This window comes from Bombina bombina, chromosome 4, assembly GCF_027579735.1.
Source record: "Bombina bombina isolate aBomBom1 chromosome 4, aBomBom1.pri, whole genome shotgun sequence".
NCBI classification, from domain to species: Eukaryota; Metazoa; Chordata; class Amphibia; order Anura; family Bombinatoridae; genus Bombina; species Bombina bombina.
In genome coordinates, this window is record NC_069502.1 from 845,693,299 (window position 1) to 845,716,877 (window position 23,579).

General features: G+C 44.6%; 1 protein-coding gene across 5 annotated transcripts in view; it reads right to left on the reverse strand.

Moving 5' to 3' along the window:
• Positions 1-23,579, reverse strand: part of LOC128657258 (gastrula zinc finger protein XlCGF26.1-like) — a 438,901-nt gene that overhangs the window by 127,737 nt on the left and 287,585 nt on the right. Inside the window, exons 3-4 of one of the 5 annotated variants that reach the window (XM_053711532.1) lie at positions 3,670-3,777; positions 2,223-2,309 (exon numbers count right to left, since the gene is read on the reverse strand). The exons of 2 other annotated variants lie outside the window; for them this stretch is intronic. In XM_053711532.1, coding sequence (XP_053567507.1) covers positions 2,223-2,309; positions 3,670-3,777 — 195 coding nt within the window. The remainder of the gene's footprint in view (positions 1-2,222; positions 2,310-3,669; positions 3,778-23,579) is intronic. 2 more of the 5 variants (XM_053711534.1, XM_053711533.1) reach the window with 2 other exon arrangements.

The following is a 23,579-nucleotide window of genomic DNA, read 5'->3' on the forward strand; positions in this document are numbered from 1 at the left end:
GAAGAGAGTACTCTAGTACGGCAATCGGAACATAACTGATGGGCATGGATAACCCCGGGCCATTTCATACTCCTCACAGAACGTATAACTCCGAGTTGGAGATGTCTGTCTCTAAAAAAATCAGAATCCTCCATAACTTGTAGATTGCAAATATGGACAAACGCTAAACGCCACCTTACACCCCCAATGGCTGGGGCACTCACCACCTCCTGTGAACCAGACAACTAATGAACAGACTCTCTCCATCGTCACTCGTTCAAAGTACGTAAATGGAAATACAGCGTCACCACACCCGGTCACGAGGTGCACCGTGTGAGTTTAGCAAAAAAGGCGCACCAGTCCAAAAGGACCGCTCCGTCTGATGATAAGGCTGTTATGTTCTGAATAGCCCTGAGCCTAAACATCACTACACATTAGCAGATAGAGTCACATAACAAACATGATTAAAGTCCCCCCTGTTCAATAACCCCCCACAGGAGATATTAACCCTCGTTTCCAAAAGATAAATGGAGTCCCACTGGGACCCTGACTTATTTCGTTAACATTATATTCCCATATTGAAATAAAATGAAACGATCTTACCGGAATTTACGCCGTGGAACAGAAACACGATCCTTCAAGTGTGACAGATAGTAGTATCGCTTCTGACATGGACTTGAGTGAATAAAGGCAGGCAGCGAAACTCGTCAACGCTGATTGCTATGGAGCTGTTAACATGAGTCGGGATGGTTTCGCAGAGACGACACTCTGTGCCTCTCCGGACTCTAACTTTCATCCATGTTCTCACTGAGAGGCTGACAGGATTACTTAAAACTCAAGTCCTATTTCGAAGAGTACTAACCTCCATAAGAGACTATCTTTCAAACTTCTTACACTTCTCTGCCAACCTCCTGTGACGAAAGGCAAAGAATGACTGGGGGATGAGGGAAGTGAGGGGGGTATTTAAGCATTTGGCTGGGGTGTCTTTGCCTCCTCCTGGTGGTCAGGTTCTTAATTCCCAAAAATAATGAATACAGCTGTGGACTCTCGTTTAAAAAGAAAAAAGTCATGTGATGACCCAAAATTTAATGTGCACACAAGAGAATTATTTAGTAGACTATCACACTTACTCACCTGTAACTCACACACAATATATGTGCACACTTGCCTGTAACTCACATGCCTCATACAAGATATATGCACACTTACTTGTAACCTATGTACCTCACACACAATATTCATGCACACTCAGCTGTAACCCACGTACCTCACACACAAACATACATGCACACTCACCTGTAACCCATCTCACATAGACACAACATACACGCACACTCACTTGTAACCCATATCCCATAGACACAACATACAAGCACACTCACCTGCTGTAACCCATATCCCATAGACACAACATACATGCACACTCACCTGCTGTAACCCATATCCCATAGACACAACATACATGCACACTCACTTGTAACCCATATCCCATAGACACAACATAAATGCACACTCACTTGTAACCCAAATCCCATATACGCAACATACATGCACACTCACTTGTAACCCATATCCCATAGACACAACACACATGCACACTCACTTGTAACCCATATCCCATAGACATAACATACACACACTCACTTGTAACCCATATCCCATAGACACAACATACACACACTCACTTGTAACCCATATCCCATAGACACAACATACACACACTCACTTGTAACCCATATCCCATAGACACAACATACACACACTCACTTGTAACCCATAGACACAACATACACACACTCACTTGTAACCCATATCCCATAGACACAACATAAATGCACACTCACTTGTAACCCAAATCCCATATACGCAACATACATGCACACTCACTTGTAACCCATATCCCATAGACACAACACACATGCACACTCACTTGTAACCCATATCCCATAGACATAACATACACACACTCACTTGTAACCCATATCCCATAGACACAACATACACACACTCACTTGTAACCCATAGACACAACATACACACACTCACTTGTAACCCATAGACACAACATACACACACTCACTTGTAACCCATAGACACAACATACACACACTCACCTGTAACCCATATCCCATAGACACAACATACATGCACACTTACCTTTGACCTACATCCCTCAGGCACAACATATGTGCACACCCACCTGTCTCCTGTGTCCCTCAGACACAACACACGTGCACACTCACATGCGCTGATACTCTCACTGCTTTCCACATCTGGTGCTTCCAGTTCTTCTGTTATCTCAACTTTCACTATATCAGCGTTATCTTCATCTGTAAAAATAAAGCAGATTCTGTTTTTCTATTCCATGATCTAGTTTTTATAACTTTACCATAAAACAGTTTGGGTGTTTCCCAGACAGAGAATAGCACTAAATACACACACTGTGGTACTTGCTCTCTATTATTTTACTTTTTAGCATAAAGCTTTCTTTTCTGGGCTGTGCTCTGCTATATTCCAGTATAAAACTACAACATGAACTAAACAAGGCTCATTGTGTTATCTGCGCTTATAAACCAGACAGTAAACTACAAGGGAGAGCAGTAAGTAGCTGTGTGCACAGCCCCGGCAGACTCTCACATTTTACTACTCACCGGCAGGGAGGGAGAGCAGTAAGTAACTGTGTGCACACACAGCCCCGGCAGACTCTCACGTATTACTACTCACCGGCAGGGAGGGAGAGCAGAAAGTAACTGTGTGCACAGCCCCGGCAGACTCTCACGTATTACTACTCACTGGCAGGGAGGGAGAACAGTAAGTAACTGTGTGCACAGCCCCGGCAGACTCTCACATACTACTACTCACCGGCAGGGAGGGAGAGCAGTAAGTAACTGTGTGCACAGCCCCGGCAGACTCTCACGTATTACTACTCACCGGCAGGGAGGGAGAGCAGTAAGTAACTGTGTGCACAGCCCCGGCAGACTCTCACGTATTACTACTCACCGGTAGGGAGGGAGAGCAGTAAGTAACTGTGTGCACAGCCCCGGCAGACTCTCACGTATTACTACTCACCGGTAGGGAGGGAGAGCAGTAAGTAACTGTGTGCACAGCCCCGGCAGACTCTCACGTATTACTACTCACCGGCAGGGAGGGAGAGCAGTAAGTAACTGTGTGCACAGCCCCGGCAGACTCTCACGTATTACTACTCACCGGCAGGGAGGGAGAACAGTAAGTAACTGTGTGCACAGCCCCGGCAGACTCTCACATACTACTACTCACCGGCAGGGAGGGAGAGCAGTAAGTAACTGTGTGCACAGCCCCGGCAGACTCTCACGTATTACTACTCACCGGCAGGGAGGGAGAGCAGTAAGTAACTGTGTGCACAGCCCCGGCAGACTCTCACGTATTACTACTCACCGGTAGGGAGGAAGAGCAGTAAGTAACTGTGTGCACAGCCCCGGCAGACTCTCACGTATTACTACTCACCGGTAGGGAGGGAGAGCAGTAAGTAACTGTGTGCACAGCCCCGGCAGACTCTCACGTATTACTACTCACCGGTAGGGAGGGAGAGCAGTAAGTAACTGTGTGCACAGCCCCGGCAGACTCTCACGTATTACTACTCACCGGTAGGGAGGGAGAGCAGTAAGTAACTGTGTGCACAGCCCCGGCAGACTCTCACATATTACTACTCACCGGCAGGGAGGGAGCAATGTATTTCAGTCTGATGACTATTCATGTCATCTGTCTCATCCTCTTCCTTCACATTTAATAGCCCAGTGCCCGTGTTTTCCTCTAGACGCCCTGTAATTACAGCAGGAAGTTACCTGATAGAGCACAGTACAGGGTGTAATATAAACTTATGTAACAGACGTTTGTTCTTTCTGATTTAGTTTATTACACAATTTGTGTAAGCTTAATCATTTAGCTAAAAGGATCACAAAAAAACAAAACAAAACAGGAGTGTGTCTGGAGCAAACATGGCAATAGGTTTGCAAGAATGTCATCCATTTGCAAGAGCACAAGTTCTGCCCCCAGCTACGCACTTAAGTGCTGCACCATAATGTATATAAGAAGTTTATGTAACCAGCGGTAACAGAATATTAGATGCCTCAGTTCTGCACACAGTGACGTTGTCTGTAGACGCACACAGCTAGGGTAAAAACAAACAATGCTACTTATTTATTTAGACTAAACAGATAGGTATCAAGGATATAGTAGCCCTTGTATATAAAGAATGGGACTTCAGCACTCTTAATTAGTAATAACCACAAATTATTTTATTCATATACATCCATTGATAGGCATTCTCTGTTATTATGGCAAAACACACACATATATATCCCTAAAATAAAGTGCAAATAAGTGACATATAAAGTGCAAATGTGAATAACAACATAAAAAATTAATAAAGGCAGGTCTGGCGTCCCAGAAAATTAACTTGTTACATGCAACACCCTGCTGCACCAAGCCCTGTATACTGACAGGCTGTGTCTGGGCAGGTTATCATGGGGATCTATGCATGTACGGCAGATATAAAATAGTAAAGTAGTAGCCCAATTGTGCTTGGCATAAGAAACAGTTCCAAAACAGATTTTGCTCTTTACAAAGTGCCTTTTAGTGCAGGCTTATATTCGGTAATACACCAACAGTTCCATAATTTGATGTTTAAAGTAAGCGGTCATGCAAGTGAGTAAGCAACTAGGTGAAATATAGGTCATGGCATGCAAAGAGAAATGGCATGAAAATAGCAGGAGGTCAGTTGTCAGCAGACTAAACAATCCGGACAGCAAGCAACATCTAGCAAGCTCCACGTAAGCAGTTCCGTATCTGTTACAACAAAGTGATACCTCTCCTTAGCGTGTTTGGTTCCACATTAGAAGGACAGTGCTGCAAGCCATATCAAAACATGACTGGTCGCTGTAACGAGCTGTAGAGTCTCCGTTTCGTATCGGCACATGTAAATATTCACAAGTCAAACATCGGGTACCAGAGGGCCTTGCCAACACCTACGTACGTTTCACTCCCATTGGCTAAACAACGGGGCTTCGTCAGGGCGCTTACATGCTTATATGCTTTATGCTTGCATGACCGCTTACTTTAAACATCAAATTATGGAACTGTTGGTGTATTACCGAATATAAGCCTGCACTAAAAGGCACTTTGTAAAGAGCAAAATCTGTCAGCCTGTCAGTATACAGGGCTTGGTGCAGCAGGGTGTTGCATGTAACAAGTCAATTTTCTGGGACGCCAGACCTGCCTTTATGAATTTTTTATGTGGTTATTCACATTTGCACTTTAGATGTCACTTATTTGCACTTTATTTTAGGGATATACTGTATATGTGTGTGTTTTGTATGCCATAATAACAGAGAATGCCCATCAATGGATGTATATGAATAAAATAAAATAATTCTAGGTTATTACTAATTAAGAGAGTACTGAAGTCCCATTCTTTATATACAAGGTTGACTATATCCTTGATACCTATCTGTTTAGTCTAAATAAATATAGTCCTCTTGGGTCTGCACCAATTACATTACCTTTATTATATATCTATCTTAAAATAACTTTGTTGGACTTGTTCATTAGTTTATATTTGTCTTAAACAATGCTACTTATGTTATTACACTTTCCTTTTTCTCTTGGTATCCTTTGCTCAAATTTATCTTCTTCCCATGACAAAATACCCAAGTATGCTCAGATGTTTGCACGTGTCTGGAGCACTGTATTTACTGCACACTCCTAAGCCTACTTCAATATACTCTCATGATAAATATCTACTGTGTCTACCTCAGTATGCTCTCATGACAAACAATGCTCTTCCTCAGTCTACCTCAGTATGCTCTTATGACAAGCACTGCTACCATATAAACAGCACACGCCTGTGCCTACCTCAGTATGCTCTCATGACAAGCACTGCTACCATATAAACAGCACACGCCTGTGCCTACCTCAGTATGCTCTCATGACAAGCACTGCTACTATATATACAGCACACGCCTGTGCCTACCTCAGTATGCTCTCATGATAAGCACTTCTGCTATATATACAGCACGCTCCTGTACCTACCTCAGTATGCTCTCATGACAAGCAATGCTCTTCCTCAGTCTAGCTCAGTATGCTCTTATGACAAGGACTGTTACCATATAAACAGCACACGCCTGTGCCTACCTCAGTATGCTCTCATGACAAGCACTGCTACTATATATCCAGCACACTCCTATGCCTACCTCAGTATGCTCTCATGACAAACACTGCTGCCATATATAAAGCACACTCCTGTGCCTACCTCAGTATGCTCTCATGACAAACACTGCTGCCATATATACAGCACGCTCCTGTGCCTACCTCAGTATGCTCTCATGACAAGCACTGCTGCTATATATACAGCACGCTCCTGTGCCTACCTCAGTATGCTCTCATGACAAGCACTGCTACCATAAATACAGCAAACTCCTGCTATATATACACAGCACACTACTGTGCCTACCTCAGTATGCTCTCATGATAAGCACTGCTACCATATATACAGCACGCTCCTGTACCTACCTCAGTATGCTCTCATGATAAGCACTGCTACCATATATACAGCACGCTCCTGTGCCTACCTCAGTATGCTCTCATGACAAGCACTGCTGCTATATATACAACACACTCCTGTGCCTACCTCAGTATGCTCTCATGACAAGCACTGCTGCTATATATACAGCACACTCCTGTACCTACCTCAGTATGCTCTCATGATAAATACTACTGCCATATATAAAGCACACTCCTGTGCCTACCTCAGTATGCTCTCATGACAAGCACTGCTGCTATATATACAGCACACTCCTGTACCTACCTCAGTATGCTCTCATGACAAGCTCTGCTGCTATTTATACAGCACACTCCTGTGCCTACCTCAGTATGCTCTCATGACAAGCACTGCTACCATATATACAGCAACCTCCTGTGCCTACCTCAGTACGCTCTCATGACAAGCACTGCTGCCATATATACAGCACACTCCTGTGTCTACCTCCGTATGCTCTCATGACAAGCACTACTGCTATATATACAGCATACTCCTGTGCCTACCTCAGTATGCTCTCATGACAAGCACTGCTGCTATATATACAGCACGCTCCTGTACCTACCTCAGTATGCTCTCATGACAAGCACTGCTGCTATATATACAGCACACTCCTGTGCCTACCTCAGTATGCTCTCATGACAAGCACTGCTGCTATATATACAGCACACTCCTGTGCCTACCTCAGTATGCTCTCATGACAAGCACTGCTACCATATATACAGCACACTCCTGTGCCTACCTCAGTATGCTCTCATGACAAGCACTACTGCTATATATACACAGCACACTCCTGTGCCTACCTCAGTATGCTCTCATGACAAGCACTGCTACCATATATACAGCAACCTCCTGTGCCTACCTCAGTATGCTCTCATGACAAGTACTGCTGCCATATATACAGCACGCTCCTGTGCCTACCTCAGTATGGTCTCATGACAAGCACTACTGCTATATATACAGCACACTCCTGTACCTACCTCAGTATGCTCTCATGACAAGCACTACTGCTATATATACACAGCATACTCCTGTACCTACCTCAGTATACTCTCATGACAAGCACTGCTGCTATATATACAGCACGCTCCTGTGTCTACCTCAGTATGCTCTCATGACAAGCACTGCTGCCATATATACTGCACACTCCTGTACCTACCTCAGTATGCTCTCATGACAAGCACTGCTGCCATATATACAGCACGCTCCTGTGCCTACCTCAGTATGCTCTCATGACAAACACTGCTGCTATATATACAGCACACTCCTGTGCCTACCTCAGTATGCTCTCATGACAAGCACTGCTGCTATATATAAAGCACGCTCCTGTGCCTACCTCAGTATGCTCTCATGACAAGCACTGCTGCCATATATACAGCACACTACTGTGCCTACCTCAGTTTGCTCTCATGACAAGCACTGCTGCCATATATACAGCACACGCCTGTGCCTACCTCAGTATGCTCTCATGACAAGCACTGCTACTATATATACAGCACACGCCTGTGCCTACCTCAGTATGCTCTCATGACAAGCAATGCTCTTCCTCAGTCTAGCTCAGTATGCTCTTATGACAAGGACTGTTACCATATAAACAGCACACGCCTGTGCCTACCTCAGTATGCTCTCATGACAAGCACTGCTACTATATATCCAGCACACTCCTATGCCTACCTCAGTATGCTCTCATGACAAACACTGCTGCCATATATAAAGCACACTCCTGTGCCTACCTCAGTATGCTCTCATGACAAACACTGCTGCCATATATACAGCACGCTCCTGTGCCTACCTCAGTATGCTCTCATGACAAGCACTGCTGCTATATATACAGCACGCTCCTGTGCCTACCTCAGTATGCTCTCATGACAAGCACTGCTACCATAAATACAGCAAACTCCTGCTATATATACACAGCACACTACTGTGCCTACCTCAGTATGCTCTCATGATAAGCACTGCTACCATATATACAGCACGCTCCTGTACCTACCTCAGTATGCTCTCATGATAAGCACTGCTACCATATATACAGCACGCTCCTGTGCCTACCTCAGTATGCTCTCATGACAAGCACTGCTGCTATATATACAACACACTCCTGTGCCTACCTCAGTATGCTCTCATGACAAGCACTGCTGCTATATATACAGCACACTACTGTGCCTACCTCAGTATGCTCTCATGATAAGCACTGCTACCATATATACAGCACGCTCCTGTACCTACCTCAGTATGCTCTCATGATAAATACTACTGCCATATATACAGCACGCTCCTGTGCCTACCTCAGTATGCTCTCATGACAAGCACTGCTGCTATATATACAGCACACTCCTGTACCTACCTCAGTATGCTCTCATGACAAGCTCTGCTGCTATTTATACAGCACACTCCTGTGCCTACCTCAGTATGCTCTCATGACAAGCACTGCTACCATATATACAGCAACCTCCTGTGCCTACCTCAGTACGCTCTCATGACAAGTACTGCTGCCATATATACAGCACACTCCTGTGTCTACCTCCGTATGCTCTCATGACAAGCACTACTGCTATATATACAGCATACTCCTGTGCCTACCTCAGTATGCTCTCATGACAAGCACTGCTGCTATATATACAGCACGCTCCTGTACCTACCTCAGTATGCTCTCATGACAAGCACTGCTGCTATATATACAGCACACTCCTGTGCCTACCTCAGTATGCTCTCATGACAAGCACTGCTGCTATATATACAGCACACTCCTGTGCCTACCTCAGTATGCTCTCATGACAAGCACTGCTACCATATATACAGCACACTCCTGTGCCTACCTCAGTATGCTCTCATGACAAGCACTACTGCTATATATACACAGCACACTCCTGTGCCTACCTCAGTATGCTCTCATGACAAGCACTGCTACCATATATACAGCAACCTCCTGTGCCTACCTCAGTATGCTCTCATGACAAGTACTGCTGCCATATATACAGCACACTCCTGTACCTACCTCAGTATGCTCTCATGACAAGCACTACTGCTATATATACACAGCATACTCCTGTACCTACCTCAGTATACTCTCATGACAAGCACTGCTGCTATATATACAGCACGCTCCTGTGTCTACCTCAGTATGCTCTCATGACAAGCACTGCTGCCATATATACTGCACACTCCTGTACCTACCTCAGTATGCTCTCATGACAAGCACTGCTGCCATATATACAGCACGCTCCTGTGCCTACCTCAGTATGCTCTCATGACAAACACTGCTGCTATATATACAGCACACTCCTGTGCCTACCTCAGTATGCTCTCATGACAAGCACTGCTGCTATATATAAAGCACGCTCCTGTGCCTACCTCAGTATGCTCTCATGACAAGCACTGCTGCCATATATACAGCACACTACTGTGCCTACCTCAGTTTGCTCTCATGACAAGCACTGCTGCCATATATACAGCACACGCCTGTGCCTACCTCAGTATGCTCTCATGACAAGCACTGCTACTATATATACAGCACACGCCTGTGCCTACCTCAGTATGCTCTCATGACAAGCAATGCTCTTCCTCAGTCTAGCTCAGTATGCTCTTATGACAAGGACTGTTACCATATAAACAGCACACGCCTGTGCCTACCTCAGTATGCTCTCATGACAAGCACTGCTACTATATATCCAGCACACTCCTATGCCTACCTCAGTATGCTCTCATGACAAGCACTGCTGCTATATATACAGCACACTCCTGTGCCTACCTCAGTATGCTCTCATGACAAACACTGCTGCCATATATAAAGCACACTCCTGTGCCTACCTCAGTATGCTCTCATGACAAACACTGCTGCCATATATACAGCACGCTCCTGTGCCTACCTCAGTATGCTCTCATGACAAGCACTGCTGCTATATATACAGCACGCTCCTGTGCCTACCTCAGTATGCTCTCATGACAAGCACTGCTACCATAAATACAGCAAACTCCTGCTATATATACACAGCACACTACTGTGCCTACCTCAGTATGCTCTCATGATAAGCACTGCTACCATATATACAGCACGCTCCTGTACCTACCTCAGTATGCTCTCATGATAAGCACTGCTACCATATATACAGCACGCTCCTGTGCCTACCTCAGTATGCTCTCATGACAAGCACTGCTGCTATATATACAACACACTCCTGTGCCTACCTCAGTATGCTCTCATGACAAGCACTGCTGCTATATATACAGCACACTACTGTGCCTACCTCAGTATGCTCTCATGATAAGCACTGCTACCATATATACAGCACGCTCCTGTACCTACCTCAGTATGCTCTCATGATAAATACTACTGCCATATATAAAGCACACTCCTGTGCCTACCTCAGTATGCTCTCATGACAAGCACTGCTGCTATATATACAGCACACTCCTGTACCTACCTCAGTATGCTCTCATGACAAGCTCTGCTGCTATTTATACAGCACACTCCTGTGCCTACCTCAGTATGCTCTCATGACAAGCACTGCTACCATATATACAGCAACCTCCTGTGCCTACCTCAGTACGCTCTCATGACAAGTACTGCTGCCATATATACAGCACACTCCTGTGTCTACCTCCGTATGCTCTCATGACAAGCACTACTGCTATATATACAGCATACTCCTGTGCCTACCTCAGTATGCTCTCATGACAAGCACTGCTGCTATATATACAGCACACTCCTGTGCCTACCTCAGTATGCTCTCATGACAAGCACTGCTGCTATATATACAGCACACTCCTGTGCCTACCTCAGTATGCTCTCATGACAAGCACTGCTACCATATATACAGCACACTCCTGTGCCTACCTCAGTATGCTCTCATGACAAGCACTACTGCTATATATACACAGCACACTCCTGTGCCTACCTCAGTATGCTCTCATGACAAGCACTGCTACCATATATACAGCAACCTCCTGTGCCTACCTCAGTATGCTCTCATGACAAGTACTGCTGCCATATATACAGCACGCTCCTGTGCCTACCTCAGTATGCTCTCATGACAAGCACTGCTGCCATATATACAGCACACTCCTGTGTCTACCTCAGTATGGTCTCATGACAAGCACTACTGCTATATATACAGCACACTCCTGTACCTACCTCAGTATGCTCTCATGACAAGCACTACTGCTATATATACACAGCATACTCCTGTACCTACCTCAGTATACTCTCATGACAAGCACTGCTGCTATATATACAGCACGCTCCTGTGTCTACCTCAGTATGCTCTCATGACAAGCACTGCTGCCATATATACTGCACACTCCTGTACCTACCTCAGTATGCTCTCATGACAAGCACTGCTGCCATATATACAGCACGCTCCTGTGCCTACCTCAGTATGCTCTCATGACAAACACTGCTGCTATATATACAGCACACTCCTGTGCCTACCTCAGTATGCTCTCATGACAAGCACTGCTGCTATATATAAAGCACGCTCCTGTGCCTACCTCAGTATGCTCTCATGACAAGCACTGCTGCCATATATACAGCACACTACTGTGCCTACCTCAGTTTGCTCTCATGACAAGCACTGCTGCCATATATACAGCACACTCCTGTGCCTACCTCAGTATGATCTCATCACAAGCACTGCTGCTATATATACAGCAACCTCCTGTGCCTACCTCAGTATGCTCTCATGACAAGCTCTGCTGCTATTTATACAGCACACTCCTGTGCCTACCTCAGTATGCTCTCATGACAAGCACTGCTACCATATATACAGCAACCTCCTGTGCCTACCTCAGTACGCTCTCATGACAAGTACTGCTGCCATATATACAGCACACTCCTGTGTCTACCTCCGTATGCTCTCATGACAAGCACTACTGCTATATATACAGCATACTCCTGTGCCTACCTCAGTATGCTCTCATGACAAGCACTGCTGCTATATATACAGCACGCTCCTGTACCTACCTCAGTATGCTCTCATGACAAGCACTGCTGCTATATATACAGCACACTCCTGTGCCTACCTCAGTATGCTCTCATGACAAGCACTGCTGCTATATATACAGCACACTCCTGTGCCTACCTCAGTATGCTCTCATGACAAGCACTGCTACCATATATACAGCACACTCCTGTGCCTACCTCAGTATGCTCTCATGACAAGCAGTACTGCTATATATACACAGTACACTCCTGTGCCTACCTCAGTATGCTCTCATGACAAGCACTGCTACCATATATACAGCAACCTCCTGTGCCTACCTCAGTATGCTCTCATGACAAGTACTGCTGCCATATATACAGCACGCTCCTGTGCCTACCTCAGTATGCTCTCATGACAAGTACTGCTGCCATATATACAGCACGCTCCTGTGCCTACCTCAGTATGCTCTCATGACAAGCACTGCTGCCATATATACAGCACACTCCTGTGTCTACCTCAGTATGGTCTCATGACAAGCACTACTGCTATATATACAGCACACTCCTGTACCTACCTCAGTATGCTCTCATGACAAGCACTACTGCTATATATACACAGCATACTCCTGTACCTACCTCAGTATACTCTCATGACAAGCACTGCTGCTATATATACAGCACGCTCCTGTGTCTACCTCAGTATGCTCTCATGACAAGCACTGCTGCCATATATACTGCACACTCCTGTACCTACCTCAGTATGCTCTCATGACAAGCACTGCTGCCATATATACAGCACGCTCCTGTGCCTACCTCAGTATGCTCTCATGACAAACACTGCTGCTATATATACAGCACACTCCTGTGCCTACCTCAGTATGCTCTCATGACAAGCACTGCTGCTATATATAAAGCACGCTCCTGTGCCTACCTCAGTATGCTCTCATGACAAGCACTGCTGCCATATATACAGCACACTACTGTGCCTACCTCAGTTTGCTCTCATGACAAGCACTGCTGCCATATATACAGCACACTCCTGTGCCTACCTCAGTATGATCTCATCACAAGCACTGCTGCTATATATACAGCAACCTCCTGTGCCTACCTCAGTATGCTCTCATGACAAGCACTGCTGCTATATATACAGCACGCTCCTGTGCCTACCTCAGTATGCTCTCATGACAAGCACTGCTACCATATATACAGCAACCTCCTGTGCCTACCTCAGTATGCTCTCATGACAAGTACTGCTGCCATATATACAGCACACTACTGTGCCTACCCCAGTATGCTCTCATGACAAGCACTGATGACATATATACAGCAACCTCCTGTGCCTACCTCAGTATGCTCTCATGACAAGCACTGCTGCTATATATACAGCACGCTCCTGTACCTACCTCTGTATGCTCTCATGACAAACACTGCTGCCTCATATAGAGCATGATCCTGTACCTACCTCAGTATGCTCTCATGACAAGCACTGCTGCTATATATACACAGCACGCTCCTGTACCTACCTCAGTATGCTCTCATGACAAACACTGCTGCCTCATATAGAGCATGCGCCTGTGCATACCTCAGTATGCTCTCATGACAATCACTGCTGCCATATATACAGCACACTCCTGTGCATGACAAGTACTGCTCTCATATATAGAGAGTGCATCTAAGCATACCTTAATAATACTGCCTATCTATATAAATGTCAGTGTAAATGTATCCGTGACCCTATAACATGTTTAATTGTTGACATCCTGCTGTGTCTGCTGCTCTCTACAAAGCGGTTTTCTTTTGATTCAGACAGAGGGGCCGAATTATTGTGCGAGCGGACATGATCCGATATTGCGGATTATGTCCGCTGCACATCGATAAATGCCGGCAGCATACACTCTCAGCATTTATCATTGCACCAGCAGTTCTGGTGACCTGCAGGTGCAATACCGCCCCCTGCAGATTCACGGCCAATCGGCTGCTAGCATGGGGTGTCAATCAACCCGATCGCATTCGATCGGGTTGATTTCTGCCGATTTCTGTCCGCTGCCTCAGAGCAGGCGGACAGGTTATGGAGCAGCGGTCTTTAGACCGCTGCTTCATAACTTGTGTTTCTGGCGAGCCTTCATCAAGCTCCTGACAGGCGCTTGATAAATATGCCCCAGAGAATACAATTTTAAAATGTTTCCAGTTTACTTCTATAATCAAATTTGCTTTGTTCCCATGATATTCTGTGCTGTAGAAATACCTAGGTAGGCATCTGGAGCACTATACGGCAGAAAATAGTGCTGCCATCTAGTGCTCTTGCAAATGTATAACATTCTTACAAAACTGCTGCCATATAGTGCTCCTGAGCTTACGTCCTTGTTTTTCAGCAAACGATACAAAAAGAACGAAGACAAATTAATAATAGAAGTAAATTACAACGTTGTTTAAAATCGCATGGGCTATCTGAATCATGCTCAGAGTATTCCTGCTCTTCTCACCTCCAAAATAAAAGCTTACAACAGTGTAGCAAGTTTAAAGCAGTATGGTGGCGCATATTCAGAGCATACTCACACGATTTCAGTTAAAAATCAGCCTTTATTGGGGGGCGGAGCCTGGCCGCATAAACCCTGGCTCTTAAGCCCCACACTAGGTGCTTTATATTATGTAGGGAGAGAAACTGCCCAAAAATAACTCACATTTTACAAATTACCCAGCGGGAGCACCCGGCATCATATAGGGGTATCATGGACTGTACAGCTGCTTGGTGAGACTGATTCTCATCGCGCCTTGCCCGCTCACCTGAGGCCTAGTGCCCTAGCGCAGCCTGTCACGAACACTGCACTGCTTGGATCCGGCGAGACTCACGCACTTAGCGGGGGCTCAGAAGAAGCTAGAGAAAAAGCATCAACCGCGCCGAGCGGCAGGCAGACTCCACATACGCCGATCCCGGCAAACGACGTGATCACATACCGCCATCGGGCCTCGCTGGGCCCGCAGCTCTTAGGCGGCATCTGCATATCTGCACAACAGCGAACTACTTGGGAGCGGAGCGACTGAGGGCACAGTAATGACAGCGTGCCCCTGAACTACAGCAGGTAACCACAGCGCATAAGAGGCCTATTCCCTGGGGGGACAATAATAAAAGGCAGAGACATATTAGCCTTTAAAACCATTGACCTGCATAACCTGTCCCAGATATTGCCCGTGAAGGCCCCTGCTTTGCTCTCTTCATCGCTACATCCTGCATAAAACTTAAAAATAACACAATAACACTGAAGGAGGAAGGAGAAAGGGAGAAAAAAAGAGACATTTAAGATCACCAAACAATAACTTTCACATCAAGAACAACACAGTCTGAGGCGGTCAAAATAGATTATCCCCCCTGTCAGATTATTATATAGAGGGCCTTATTGATTGTATTGCAAACCCAGCAGGGGACCACTCACAGTTTGAAAACTCCTGATGCTGCTCCTTAACAGTTAAACACTACAAGAGCCTGCAGGCAGACACAGACAAGAGAGATACCTATTCTTCTTTTTATCAAACATGTCAAGCAGGAAAAACACCAAGGGGGACAAAGGCTTGAAAAGTGGTAATCTTAGCAACTATATTAAGATGGTAAACTCAGGTCCAGATATGAGTGGCCTTGAAGCTATTACCCCTGACCCAGCACCTGACCAGGAGGACTCTAACCCTGAACCTATAACCAGAGAACCGCTAACCAGAAATGATCTTAGTGTAATTTCCTCTAAGGCAGATATCAATGCTGTTTTGACTGAGATGAGGTCTTTATTTGGGGATATGAAGAAAGATTTTCACCAGATAAGTCAACAGGTGCAGACACTTGAAAAACAGCAGGAGACACTACAAGCCCAAGTGACTTCTAATTCTCAACGCACCTGTGAACAGGGGGAGGACATACAGTTCCTGTTGTCCAGGGTAGAGGACCTGGACAACAGAGGAAGAAGGAACAACTTGCGAATCCGAGGCGTTCCGGAAACGGTCAGCAATGTTGCCTTGGAGGGTTACCTGCAGGATTTATTCCGGACCATAAAGGGCACACCAAGTTCATCAGACATCCCGCTTGAGAGGGCTCATCGAGCCCTTCGCCCAAAACCTTCCCCAAAGGCGCCCCCAAGAGATATTATCATCAAATTCCTCAGTTATAAGGATAAGGACGCAATTTCACAAAAAGCAAGGGCCATCAAGGACCTCACCCATGCAGGAATCCCCATACAAGTCTTCTCAGATTTGAGCCAGATTACACTCCAAAAGAGGAGGGATCTTCGGTTCATCACCGGACAACTTCAGGCCCATAAGATTCAGTACAAATGGGGTTTCCCAGTATCCATAATTGCTTCTCGTAATGGTAAACAAGCTGTATATAGAACACAATTGGATCTGGGGGACTTTTGTAAAACTCTGGGGATTGACATCCCACTCCCTAATGAAGAGATGGTCACATCACGGAACCAGAACAGCCAAGAAACTATTTCTGCCAGATAAACTGTATGAGACCAATCACAGACTTTAGCAGGTACTTGGGGTACTGCAAGAAGCTACCCCTGTGGACTTGTGAGGAACCAGATAAGTGCACTGTTTCTGTTCTCTTTCATATTGTATTGTTGTGTTGTTGTATTGCCTTGTTCCCTATTCCTTTTTTTTTTTTCCTTGCTCTTAAAATATGTTAGCTTATTTACTGTAAAGGAAGGGATCACTAAATTAGGAGTTAGTTTGATGGGGCTAAGGATCACAACATTGGGGATAACATTGTTTAGCACCACTAGGAGGATGAGGTTCCCATTCACACTAGCTTAGCACTACTATAGGAGATAACTCTGAGCAGATTAGCAAACGGCTCATTTCACGAAACAACTAGCGACAACTTTTTAACTCTCCAATTACATACGGAGGGACCTAGAACTGGTTAGGTATTAGTTAGAAAACACGTCCGATGACCTCCCATAGAATCATGCACCTCCTCTAGGTGGGATTGTTAGCTATAGGTCACACGGGGCACCTATCAACTGTGAAAGCCAAGTCGACTTTAAGGAGCTAACTAGCAAAATAGCACTAAATTTACCTCTACCAACTAACACCTCTACTAGTTTCAGGGAACGAAGGCCCTTCTGACATTGTATCCCGGGTTTGAATATGTTTCCTTCTTAATTTAAATGTTATTGTTAATGTCACAGTTTTCTCGTTGTATTTAACGCACTGAGTTTAAATGTAATGAATATAAGAATTGGGAAGGTGGGAAATGTCTCCAATCTTTCCCGAAGCCCTAGGACGGGTGCTTATCCCGACTTCCGGATAGATTGGGCAGTTCCGACATTCTCCTCATAAATACATTTTTTTTTATTATTTGTAGCACCTGGTGTGGGGATACTGATCCCACATTTACATATCTTTTTTTCTCTTTCCCACTGTGCTGACTCATTAGTTAGCAACTATTAGATAGGGTCTTACTAATTGTTGACCATAACAAAATCTGCATTTATATACTGTAGACCTTGTCTATATCTCTCCCACTTAGGGATACTTTACTCCGAGACTAGAACTCTAGTCCTCATATCCTATTTCCTTTCTCTTTTTCTCTTTTTTCTGTCTTCTCTCTTCCACCACCCTCCCCCCCCTTTTTTTTTTTTTTTTTTCTTTTTCTCTCCCCCCCCCCTTCCCTACCCTCCTCCCCTTCCACAATGCCTACTGACACAACACACGAGTTGTCACTGATGACCATTAATGCTAAGGGATTGAATATCCCTCAAAAAAGAACACACTTGATTAGGGACGCCATTAGAACACATTGTGATGTACTGTTCATCCAAGAGACGCACTTCCGGAGGGGCAAGGAGCCGACATGGACCTCCCATAAATTCCCGACCTCTTATTTTGCTTCAGGGCCTACAAAGAAAAATGGGGTGGGCATTATGTTTAAACACTCATCCCCATTTGCCCTTACTCATCTTGAGAGGGACCCAGACGGACGGTATTTGATTTTGGTGGGCACTCTGTTCAACAGGGTGGTCACCTTTGCTAATGCCTATTTTCCAAACCAGCGACAGAACAAATTTATGTCAACCCTTACCAACAAAATTCTAGAACTGCGTAAAGGAGCGCTTATCCTAGGAGGGGACTTTAATCTTCCCCTCGACCCTATTCTGGATACATCCAGAGCGCTGACCTCCATTCCAAAAAAAGTCATCAGACAGTGCAATTCCAGACTTGAGGAGCTGACAGTCCATGATGCATGGCGCATCTTGCACCCTCTTAGACGAGACTACACCTTTTTCTCGCACCCTCAAGATATTTTTACTAGAATTGACTATTTTTTCATTGACCAGACTACAATGGCTGGAGTCACGAGTTCCCAGATACATCCGATGACGTGGTCTGATCACGCACCAGTAACTTGTAAACTAAAATGGCCCTCGAGGCCAGATAGCCCATATATCTGGAGATTCGATGACTTTATGCTCAGTAACCAAGCCATCAAAACAAGCATAGCGAACACACTGACTGAATACTTCCAATGCAATGAAAACGGGGAGGTGTCAGATCAAATAGTCTGGGAAGCGCACAAATGTGTGCTTAGGGGGGAGCTAATCAAACAGAAGGCCCTTCAATTAAAACAAGTCAGGTTGAGATATACATCACTCATCTCTAAGATAAGGGAATTAGAAAATAAACATAAGAGGAAGCCCACAAACACAGAGGTTCAACTAGAACTTCAACAGCTTAGGAAGCAAGTACAGGACATACATTCCGCCGACCACCAGAAAATGGCCTTAAAATTACAACAGAAATATTTTGAATATGGGGACAAGCCAGGTAGATTGCTCGCAAGAGCTTTAAAACGAAAGCAATTAAAATCACATGTACATTCCATGTTTAATCAATACAACCAGAAATGCACAGACAGCCCATCAATAGCGGAGGTATTGAGATCATACTACCAGTCCCTCTACAACTTACACGACATAGGTGGGCCTCCCCTGGAGGACACACAAAAAACAAACATAAACGCGATTGATCAATACTTAAACTCTTTGGTTCTCCCTAAATTAACCGATGCAGAGAAAGAGAGTCTAGAGACAGACATTTCAGTGGAAGAAGTGACCAAAACTATAGATAACCTACCGTCGGGCAAAAGCCCGGGCCCCGACGGTTTCAGCGCTAAATATTACAAATTATTTAAAGATATTCTCTCACCGCGCCTGTCATCCCTGTTTAACTCGATAGGAAAGACTCAGGGATTCCCACCCTCTATGCTCTTGGCGCATGTCACCACTATTCCCAAACCGGGCAAGACGCCAGACCGCCCAGAAAACTTTAGGCCCATATCCCTTTTGAACGTGGATCTAAAGATCTTCGCAAAAATCCTTGCCACACGATTGAATAATTTTCTCCCACAACTAATATCTCCCGACCAAGTGGGATTTGTCCCAGGCCGAGAGGCTAGGGACAATACCATAAAGGCAGCCTTGCTGGTCAATTACGCACAGCAAAACAATATCCCATCCATACTTGTTTCCACAGATGCCGAGAAGGCCTTTGACAGGGTCAACTGGGCCTTTCTCAAAGCTGTCTTGTCAAAAATGAATTTTGGTCACTCCTTCATACATAGGGTCTTTTCCCTCTACACAGAACCCACAGCGCAGGTTAAAATTAACAACTTACTGTCCGACCCCTTTAGGATATCAAACGGCACTAGACAGGGGTGTCCCCTGTCGCCGCTGTTGTTTGCCCTTACGATAGAAACGTTAGCACAAAAAATACGGGATAACCAAAAAATTGGGGGGATAAAAATAGGCGCTCATGAACATAAGCTGTCACTTTATGCGGACGATATCCTCCTCTCAGTGACAAACCCTCTGGTCTCGCTTCCTGAAATCCTCAGGGAGTTCGAGGACTACGGTAGGGTATCCAATTTCCACTTAAATCAAACGAAATATGAAATACTGAATATAAACCTACCGCAAACAGTCCTGTGCCAAATCCCAGAAATCTGTAAATTACGTATTAAAACTAACACACTTAAATATTTGGGGATTCAGCTGACACCAAAAACACATAGCCTTTATGAGGCCAATTACACAAATTTATTCACATCAATCTCGGGAGACCTTTCTTCATGGAAAAATAAGAGACTCTCCTGGCTGGGCAGGATAGGAGCCGTCAAAATGAATATTCTCCCCCGAATATTATATTATTTACAAACTCTCCCCATCCCATTTCCCACCCAGTATCTACTAAAGCTTCAGGGACTCATGGAAGATTACATATGGGGGGGAACAAGGCCTCGCATTGCAAAAAAGACTCTTTACCTGCCCAAAGACAAGGGAGGGTTGGGAGGGTATCCCAAACCTCCTGCTTTACAAGAAGGCCATCACCCTCCAACACCAAGTAGAGTTCAGTGTCAATCCTCAGGACAAAACCTGGGTGCAGGTGGGTAATTCTATCTTGGGAATACAGAACATAGGCACGTGGGGTTGGATCTCCAACAAAAATAGACCTAACATGAGCTATCAATACCCCATTCTAAGGGAATTTTTCCAACAATGGGACAAAACACTTGCCGAACATCCCCATATCTCTACTAACCCTTCCCCACTAATGCCATTCATACACAACCCTGACATCTTATTTACTAACGCTCACCAGACGAACTTGAGCAAAGCTCAAATAGACCAAACAATGTTTCACAGGCTTTTGACAAACAAGAAACTTAAGACCCTTGAAGAACTGAATAACTCAGGTTTAAATATTTCTTGGTATTTTCACACACAGCTGCAACACTACCTTTCAACACGTGCAAGGGCAGAGAACATAACCAGACAGCTCACCCTCCTGGAGACACTTTGCCTATTGCCCCGTCCTCCAAAGCACTTGATCTCAATTATGTACAAACTCCTAGCATCCCATAAAGAATCCCACGTACCTACATTCATAAGACAGTGGCATCAAGAGCTAGACCAGACCCTTACTGAAGCAGAATGGCAGAAAATATTCAGCAATCATAAAAAAGCTTCCATATCCGCTAGGATCTTGGAATCCAATTACAAGTATCTGTCACGCTGGTATTTAACACCTGTTAGAATTAAAAATTTTTACAAGAAAACAGATGGGAGGTGCTGGAGAGGGTGCGGGGAACCTGGCACGATCCTACACGTCTGGTGGACTTGCGATTTGATAAAGCCATTCTGGCAATCCATACTAGATGTTATGGACTCTAAACTTAACCTTACCCTAAGCAGGAATCCTACCTTACTGCTTTTCCACGGCCTACCTAAACTACTGGAAAAGCCTAAAAAACACTTACTTTTTCTTATGCTTAATGCTGCTAAGTCTCTAATCCCAAAAAATTGGAAATCTGCCAACATCCCCGAGATCTGCGACTGGGAAAACCAGGTAGACAAATACCTATCTCTAGAGAGATATAGGTACCTTAGAGATGATAAGCTAGAGATTTATGGATACATGACGGAATACTGGAGACCCCTCACAAGAGGGTAGTTAGTGCTTTTTGCCTTTACCAAACCTATTTGACGCACACCTGACCTGTCCTTTTCCCCCTACACAAGACTGAGATGTTTTCCTTCCCCTCTCCTCCCCCCCCTTTTTTTTTTCTTTCTTCTTCTTTTTCTCTTTGTCCTTTCTTCTTTCTTTTCTATCTATAATTACAGCTGCCATACGTTGATGGTTTTGATTTATGTCAATATTAAAGTTATCTTGTGTGTAAAATATAACACCCATAATTGCCATTGTTTGTTGAGTTTACGGTTGGGCATTGGGAATAAGAGTCACCACGTAGATCTTTGCAAAACAATTCAAAGGGAATCAATGAACGGTATAATAATGCACTGTTAAATTGAATTCATAATCTATAATCCCTGTATAACTTTAGTGACTCTGTACTTCTGATATTTATGTATTGTTTTTGAATAACCCAATAAAGCTTTTTGAAAAAAAAAAAAAAAAATCAGCCTTTATTAAAGTCATCAAACGTACGTCTTCAGATGCAGCTTCAAGGTTTATTTAAAATACAGCTCAACGCGTTTCGGCTATTGCAATAGCCTCTATCAAGAGCATAAGTTAAGAACAGTATCAAAACAAATTGTAGTAGCCTAGCAGTATCTTCTAATGTATAGATTAGCTTTTAGCCCTGCCTACCTTCTTCATGTCACACCCATCTACAGGTGTGCTGAATACTGCTTGAAACTTGCTACACTATTGTAAGCTTTTATTTTAGAGGTAAGAAGAGAAGGAATACTCAGAGGACAAGAGCAGCTTCAGTCCCTTTGAAGTGACACAGCGCCACCACTTTTGCTACATTTGTGCCTTCTATATATGGCCTGGGAGAACTGGGGCTGGCAGCGAACACCTGAAGGTAATTGCTAACATTGTTTCAAACTTTATTTTATCAATATCTGAATCATGAAAGAAACATTTTGGGTTCCATATACATTTTCCCCTTTGGGAATTAACAAAATTAGTGATGTAAAATGGTTTATTGATCGAAGTTGAGGATTCTATAGTAGCACAGTACTATGGGGCTTATTTAAGAACGATAGACCTAGGCCAGGTGAGAGACATGGTAGCGGCGTTGGAATCTTACTATCCCCCTCCTATCAGCACCTGCATCCTCATCCATCTCTCTCCTTCTCCTCCTTTGAAGTCCACTGCATCCGCCTTTTTTTCCCCCCCTCTGCCTCAAGGTGGCAGTTATCTATCGCCCACCCTCAACCAACCTCCCAATTCCTTGACAACTTTGCTGCCTGGCTTTCTCACTTTCTCTCTACAAATTACACCTGCACTAATACTAGGGGACTTCAACATCCCCTTTGATAACCCATCTGCCCCTGCTGCCTCTAAACCTCTCTCACTCACAAACTCTTTTAGTCTCTCACAATCCATCCTATTCCCTACTCACCCCGATGGACACTCTCTTGATCTGGTATTCTCCTACCTCTGCTCCCCTTCTGATGTCACCTGTCACCCATTTCCCATCTGAGACCACCGTCTGCTCACCTATAATCTCAATGTACATGCTAAACCTATTTCTCCCCCCTGCCTCTGCACCTGTAGATATCTGCACACTGTGGATCCTCTCCAATTTTCTAA